General features: G+C 49.6%; 1 protein-coding gene across 1 annotated transcript; it reads left to right on the top strand.

The window, feature by feature from the left end:
- The first annotated feature begins 6,508 nt into the window (after positions 1–6,508).
- On the top strand, positions 6,509–7,333 carry LOC144105191 (uncharacterized). The gene has a single exon (XM_077638342.1). The coding sequence runs from the start codon at positions 6,509–6,511 to the stop codon at positions 7,331–7,333; it is 825 nt and encodes a 274-aa protein (XP_077494468.1).
- Positions 7,334–8,354: the final 1,021 nt, after the last annotated feature.

Here is an 8,354-nt window from a genome sequence, read left to right as displayed (position 1 = left end):
AATTGTAAATAAAGCGCATGGCAAAAAAAGATTCCGTTTCGCTGGAAACGTTGGTCCTTACATTCAGCCAGCAGTCGGTCCATGTGAAAACATCCCTGTTCTAGTTTTGCGAAAATAGCAATTCTGTTCAGGCTGATGAGGTAGTCGCCAGCTCAGTATTTACTGTCGTAAGAATGTACGCAGGGGTAGTGAAGAATTTCATTTAACGTGATTACAAGAGAGGGAATCAAACTCTCCACCTAATGGTGTGAAGCACCGTTAATTGAAATCTGTCCTGATTCCCAAACAACAGCGCTGGTTCCATATCAAACAAAGAAAACTTTAATACCGATAATGTAGAATTCACAGCCAAAACACAAAAGACCACTTTGGCGACCTTGCGCATTTACTGGACACTTACTGTAATTCTAAAACTGGAAGGATTATCATGGGAGACGTTAACATAGACACCACAGTAAGCGATACGGGAAATTGCGGTTACGCCGACTTACTCACTTATCAAAGACTAGCGCAACAGGTGCCTCCCGGTATCGATCGCTGCAGGAAAAGAAAGCATACTTAATTACTTTATATTGAGCCACTCTTGTTTTTCAAAATCAGTCGGAACAATCGCACTGAAATCAGGAACCATTCAACCAGTTTTGCAGTAGCGTCTATATAGTGACTATAAAAGGCATGCGAAGATCGCTATTTATTGGTGGTTTTTATTATTATTGCAAACTTTCCTGCTGCTTGAAGGAAGAAAAATGTCGGAATGTATATTCAGTTAATCCAACAAAAGCTAAACAAACAGGACACTTTCTTTCAGACCTTTTGCAACTACTTAGGTGCAGGAAATCTTTTAGAATTTTAACTGAAGGAACTTTAGGCGAAAAACCTGCTAACAATAGAAAGTTTTAGCCAAGCGGGTTTGCGCGCCCGCTCCGCTCAGCGAGCTAGCCGGCCGGGGCTCTACTGCGCATGAGCGAAACGCTCACACGGGAGCGCGCCGGCGGAACGGTTCCTCGGCTCCGTTCCGCATGAACCAAGCGGAGAGCGGAGCGGCGCACCGAGCGGGCCTCGTCGACCTTCCGGTCTCGCGCTAACCAAGGCGAACATAAACATTCAACAAGGCAGCAGCCGGCGCGAGTGCTGTACACCTATGTGTAGCCCCTTCCGCAGAATGCACGGACCCAGTTTTGATTCGAAAACTTCGAAGGAGGTTTCGAATCAGCGAGGATATCTGTCTGCGAGGTGGTGCGCCAAATCCTTTCAAAAACGCGCTATGTGGCACAGCATTCTGAAGAACGTAGCGGCCGCGGTGCCTGCTCATTCGACATTTCCGCCAACAGGACCAAGCAAACCTGCGAAAGTAAGTGGTTACGGGCTTTTCTTGACGTGTTTTGAGTTATAGCTTTGAGATGCGACGGAGTATCTTGTGCGTTACTTAAATTGGCAACCTTTCTAGCACGTGACTTTGTCGCTTTTGCGCACGAGGTGGCTACGACGCCTGTGTATGTTGGCCTTTCCTTTAAACTGTTTTTCCTCTCTTGTTTCCTTCTAAAGGCATGCGGCAGTGTTAGTGGTCCTGTTGATTGGTGTCGACAGGTTCATGCGCATTCATCTTCTTACTGCCATTACTACTATAACTACTACTACTACTACTAATAATAATAAAAATAATAACAATATTAATAATACTATTTCACCCGCGTGAGCACATACCCAAGATGGCATTTCTCGTACTTCCTTGTCAGATTCGGTCAAGAAAAAAAAAAACTATAATGAGCTGGATCGGCTTCTTCAGGAAGTGTCCGATTTCGCGCGCGAATTCGGGCTGGCGCCGAAAACTGTGCAAAGAAAGGGCAAGGCATCGCCGCCCGTGAAGCGCAAAGCGCTGTCAACCGCTGCTGAGATGCGTGAGATGCGTTTGGTGCAGGGAGTAAGACACCCTGCTTAGTCTGTTGTGGAATCTCAGCCAGACCGACGACAGGCGAACGGCGAGTGTGGTCTTGCTCTCGCCTATTGCGACGCGAATCCTCGAGTGCAAGGTTATGCTTGTTGAGATATTGTTTGGCACACAATAGGTGTTTGCTGGACTGCAAAGATTATTAAGTGTATAATGTCACGAAGTGGTGACCCCGTTCTCATTACAAACATTACTGTCAATTAGTACTCATTAATAGCATTACTCCGCTCTGAAAGAATGAAAGCATTACCCGATGCATTGAAACAAATAATGCGACTAGGAACAAACAACACGGATCGTGCGAAAAAAAACAGAGTGTGGAAACGCAGCGTCCTTTAGCGCGCATAACATGGCTTTAGACGGACGACATGCATGCACAACTTCTGGCCGTACGCGGCGTCGCTGCGATGCAGTCATTGCGTCGGGCATGACTTCATAATCCAGGTCACCTTGCCGACGAAGAACCTTGTAAAGGCCGAAATAGCGGCGCAAAAGCTTTTCACTCAATCCACGGCGGCAAATAGGCGTCCAAACCCAGATATTTTCTCCTGGCTTGTATTCCGCATTGTGTCTTCGTAGGTTGTAGCGTCTGGCGCCGGTCCGCTGCTGGTCTTTGATCAGTAATCGGGCAAGTCTGAGCGTTGAAGGTAGGCGGCGACTTCGACGTGCTCTTCTCCTGTAACGTTGGGCAGCATGGCGTCTAGCGTGGTCGTGGCCTCCCTGCAATGGACGAGCCTAAGAGGCGTCATCTGGGTGGTCTCCGGTGCTGCGGTGTTGTAGGCGAAGACGACGTAAGACAGGATGACGTCCCAGGTCTTGTGTTCGGCATCGACATACTCGTACATTGCGAGCATAGAGCGATGGTTTTGTTCAGGCGCTCGGTCAGTCCGTTGCTCTGCGGATGGTATGCAGTTGCCCACCAGTGGCTGGTTTGGATCTAACGCAAGATGGCTTGCGTTAGTTCCCCCGTGAATGCTGTTCCTCTGTCCGTGGTGAGCACATCGGGGGCGCCGTGTTGCAGAAGAATGCACTCCACGAAAAATTTGGTGACTTCTGCTGCTGTTCCGTTCGGTAGGACTTTTGCCTCGGCGTAACGGGTCAGGTAGTCGGTTGCTATGAAGATCCGTTTATCTCCAGACGTTGAGGTTGGGAAATAGCCATGCAAGTCTCTGCCGATCTGCTGAAAGGGCCTTAAGGTAGGTTCTAAGGGGTTCAGAAATCCTGCTGGTCGGGTGGGAGGGGTCTTTCGTCGCTAACAATCTCGGCAGATTTTCACATAATGTGCGACTTCGGCAGACAGCCGGGGCCAGTAATACTTGTCTTGAATGCGGCGGAGGGTGCGAGTAAACCCTAAAAGTCCAGGTGTCGGCTCGTCGTTTGAAGCCTGCAGAACTTCATCGCGGAGACAAGCAGGTACAACAAGAGGGTAGTCTGTTTTGTTCGCTGCTAAGTTCTTCTTCACGAGGACATCATTCTGTACACAGAAAAAATACAGGCCTCACTTGAGTGAGCCTGGGGTTGAAGAAAGCTTGCCTTCCAAGTACTCGATGAGGCGTTTTAGGTCGGGGTCCGAACGTTGCTGCTGTGCAAAAGAGCTGGGGCTCATGGGTCCCAGGAAGGCGCCCTTATCGTTGTCCAGCGGCGGTGCATCTATAGGGGCTCGAGAGAGGCAATCGGCATCAGAGTGCTTGCATCCGGACTTGTAAACCACGGTAACGTCAAACTCCTGGAGGTGTAGACTCCATAGAGCGAGGCAGACAGATGGGGTCCTTCAAATTGGCAAGCCAGCCCAGCGCGTGGTGATCCCTGACCACTTCGAACTGTCGTCCGTACAGGCAGGGGCGGAATTTCAACGTAACCCAGATGATGGCAAGGCACTCCTTCTCAGTTCTCCAATAGTTAGCCTCGGCCTTGGAAAGCGAACGGCTAGCGTTTGCGATGATTTTCTCCAGCCCGTCGCTTTTTTGAAGGCATGCCAAGAGGATGACATTATGGTATCATTCTACGTGAGGTCGATGTTAACACGCTTGCCGGTGGATTTCGCAGTCGAGTGTTGCAGAAATGCCCTGAACAACGACATATCTCAACTCGAACGTAGGCCTATACAAAGAGACGACCTGTGCCGGCGCCTCAAATACTGCCTGTCAAACACATACTTTGTGTTCGACAAGACGATACACAAGGAGATCTGCGGGACAGCAATGGGAGCTTCCATTTCCTAGTTTGCTCCAACCTGGCCTTAGAAGCGATCGAGAGTCGTGCGCTTGCGTCGTTCCACCCGCCACCTAGGTTTTTGCTGCGATAAGTTGGCGACTGTTTCTGCGTCATCCGACGACAGGATGCGGAAAAATTTCTATGGCACCTGAACTCGTTCCAAGAAAGCGTAGAATTTACTTTGGAAGAAGAGAACAATGGGCGCCTCCCTTTCGTCGATGTCCTCATCGAGTGAACAGCGAACGGCATCCCGACGAGAGGGTACAGGAAGCCCGGAAAGAACCTCAATTTTCTTTCTGCGCATCCAATAGGGAAAAACGCTAAGTTGCCGCGGCGCTTTACAATCGGGCCTTGAAGCTCAGAAACCATCTGGTACCAGTAAAGGACCCGTTTGAAAAGACAAGCTACTCTGGGATAGTATACAAAATTCCTTGCAAATGATGCGGTACAGCCTATATAGACGAAATAGGGGGCTTGAAGACACGTTTCAAAGAACACCAGCATCGCGTCAGAAACAAAAAAAAATGGCTGTGGTTTAGCTCTGGTTAACCCAGTTGAATTGGGAAAGCTTCATTTCCTCGGCACTTCGTCTACGCAGCGTCTCATTCCGACGCTCTCGAAAACTCAAACCGGTTTCTTCCGCAGTTGAAGTTTCACTACGGGACGTGGCACGACTTCCTCTAGCCGCATCTTCGTTACGACGCTTCTCGAGTCTTGCGGCGCGTTCTCGTGGCGTCTCTTGAACGCGTTGTCTCTGCCTCGCTTCGTTCTGTCGATGTTGCGTCTCTCGCGCTCTCCATAACGACGAGAATCCACTGAGGCGAAGCGCATATATGTATACCGCCGCGAGGCGACACCTCCTCTCCCTCTACCCCAGCGGAGCACGTCTGGTGAAGCAAACGGCGACGGCAGCGGCGTCGACGGCGGCGCCATCTGTTGGAGCACGGCTGCGGTGTTGCTAGGCAACGACGGCTTAAGGTCGTTCGTCGACCACGGCATTCGGCTACGGCTGAAGTGTGCGCCGAGCCGAATTGGCTCGCTGGCTGGAGTAGTAGAGCTTTCGCTTTAAAAGTGGCTTCTGACGCTCTCGTCGAACACCAGCAAAACACAGGGTCCATATCATCATTCACTTCTTGATTTAATCAAATCAGCCCACCTTTTTTCATTTATTTAAGCATCTCACTCCTCTCTCACGTCATAGTTTTTATGCCCTGAGGCAATAAACATCGCTCAAAAAAAAACAGCAAAACACTGGCCACTTGAATGGCTGGGATTCCGCGCACAATCTTGAGAAATATAAATCATCTACTCGCTTGCTCAAGGAATCCCTTCACATACAAATGACAAGCCAAGCGATTAACAGGAAACGGGACAATCTACCCGAGATATACATCAGCACGATACGTGACGTTTTTCCTACATAAGCAGCAGCCCACCTCGTTTTCATCCTGTTGTGAACAAGGCACCCAGTGTTGCCAGAACGTCATTGCTTTTACGTTTTTTTTTATATGACTTTGACGAGTGTTCGTTTCTGGATATGCTGAATTTCCCTTGCCAGACGCGTTTGCATCGAACCCTCAACTATATTGCTTTTCACGAGAAACATGGGCCGCTTGCTGTTACTAAGATTCGACAGTTCGTCAACCTCAAGACAAGGCTGACTTCGTTGCAAAGCCACCTCCAGTTCAACCTTCGTTGCAAATCGCATGGACTGGTCGTCAAGTCTCTGTGGCTACCGATCCTTGTGTGTACGCCAACTGGAAGACATACCATTGCTCAAGCTGAAAAGCGACTACTGCAGGCAAGGATCCTCGAGACAAAATGCACAATTAAACGCCTGGAAAACGACATTTATTGTGGCCAACAGTTCCTGGATTGGCTCATTCGCGGGAATTTATTTGATGTTCTGCTGCATGCCAACAGCGAGGCCGGCAAGAATCAAGAATTAAAACATATGGCTCAAAATGCGAAGTTGAAGGAGCTGTTCGGCAGTCCGCCTGAGGACGGGGTAACAGCTAGTGTATGCAACCTGTCTTCGCACACGCTTGACGCGGATGACCGCAGCCTACTTCACCGAAGCCTCAATTTCAATATTGGCGGTCATCCAGATGCTGCCCACATGACGTTGAAGAGGCTATACGCAAGGTGGCCCCAAGGTTAGAAAGCGAAGCGCGCTCACGGGCCATTGGAGCTCTCTCTAAGCTTGCTAAAAGCAAGATTCGCAATATCACACCCACAGAGTAAACATCATTGACCAGGCTGCAGAAGAACAAACATATCGTGTTCTTGCCTGCTGACAAGGGCAACGCCACTGTCGTTTTAGACCGCACCAAATATGTGTGAAAAATGGACGCCCCTCTGGAAGATACAACGACATACGCCCAGCTGGCCCGAGACCCTACATTGAAAATCGAAACCGACCTGCAAAAGCTTCTTGCTGACGTTTTGAAGTTCGTCCTCCCCGACAAGGGCTACCTTTACAATCGCCTACTTTGTCACAACGGCTCGGCGCCAGCTATACACGGGGTGCCGAAGGTACACAAAAAGGAGGCACCACTTCGCCCGATTGTTGACTTGACACGGTCACCACTGAACAAGTTGACGGCATACCTCCACCGGGTACCTGCGCCTTTGGAAGGAAACACGCCTACGCACGTCAAAGCCTCGGCCAACTCCATTGACAAACTGAAGGCTGCGATGTTTTGTGATGATCACATTGTGGTGTCATTCGACGGGAGGTCTATGTTTACACACTTGCCGGTGGACTTCGCAGTCGAGGGTTCCAAAAATGCCCTGAACAACGACCTATCTCTGCCGGAACGTAGGTCCATAAAAACAGACGACCTGCGCCGGCTCCTCAAATTCTGTCTGTCAAACACCTATTCTGTGTTCAACAATACGATATACAAGATCTTCGGGGCAGCAATGGGAGCCTCCATTTCCGTAGTCTGCTCCAACCTGGCCCTAGAAGCGATCGAGAGTCGTGCACTTCTGTCGTTCAACCCACCACCTAGGTTTTTCCTGCGGTACATTGACGACTGTTTCTGCGTCATCCGACAACAGGATGCGGAAAAATTTCTACGGCACCTGAAATCGTTCCAAGGAAGCGTAGAATTTACTATGGAAGAGGACAATGGGCGCCTCCCTTTCCTCGACGTCCTCATCGAGTGAACAGCGAACGGCATCCCGACGAGCGTGCAGCCCACCCACACAGGGAAGTACCTGAATTTTCTTTCTGCGCACCCAATAGGGCAAGAACACTCAGTTGCCACGGCGCTTTACAACCGGGCCTTCAAGCTTTGTTCAAGTCCATGCAAGAGAACTTGTGAAGTCCGCCGCATAAGAAAGGAGCTGACAAAGAACGGATACACGCGTCAAGTACTACAGTCACAAGAATGACACGCTGTGGCTCCTCCAGCTGAAGCAAGAGCAGCCAAAAAGAAAACACGTGCAGCCATCCCATATGCCCCTGGAGTCAGCGAGACGTTATGCCGGATCTTGGCTGACTACGATATCCATGTTGCCCATGTACAATCCAGCAAGATGAGAAACCATCTGGTACGAGTAATGAACCCGCTTGAAAAGACAAGCTACCCTAGAGTAGCTTACAAAATCTCTTGCAAAGGATGCCGTACAGCCTGTTAAGGGAAACAGGGGACTTTCAAGAGACGTTTCAAAGAACACCAGTGTGACGTCAGAAACAAAAAAGTTACTTCTAACGCTCTCGCCGAACACCAGCAAAACACGGGCCACTTGATTGATTGGGATTCCGCGCGCATACTTGAGAAATAAAAACCATTATCTGCTCGCAAGCGATTAACAGAACACGGTGCAATCTACCCCGAGATATACATTCGCACGATACGTAACGTTTTTCCTACATAAGACGCAGCCCATCTCGTTTTCATCCTGTTGTGAACAAGGCACCCGTAGTGGTACCGAAAAGCCATTGCTTTTAAGATTTTCTTAGAGGAGTTCGGCGTGTGTTCGTCTCTGGATTTGCAGAAATAATTAGCGTTGCAGAGCCGGTCCAATTTTTCTTCGATGCGGGGGAAAGGTGTAGACGTCCTTTTTTGACTGCAGTCCGGAGAGCAGAAAGGCTGCGAAAATTGTGTCTAAACAAAACTCTCTATTTGGGTGACTTGCGCCCACAATGGACGGAATCACTCGGCGGCGGCGTAGCAACAAGCGC

The sequence above is a fragment of the Amblyomma americanum genome, chromosome 9 (assembly GCF_052857255.1).
Source record: "Amblyomma americanum isolate KBUSLIRL-KWMA chromosome 9, ASM5285725v1, whole genome shotgun sequence".
Taxonomy (NCBI): Eukaryota; Metazoa; Arthropoda; class Arachnida; order Ixodida; family Ixodidae; genus Amblyomma; species Amblyomma americanum.
The sequence above is the reverse complement of the archived record's forward strand: the minus strand, read 5'-3'. Positions and strand labels throughout refer to the sequence as shown.

Excerpts from the sequence above, each read along its gene's own strand:
- LOC144105191 (XM_077638342.1), top strand. The coding sequence starts at position 6,509 with ATGGACGCCCCTCTGGAAGATACAACGACATACGCCCAGCTGGCCCGA.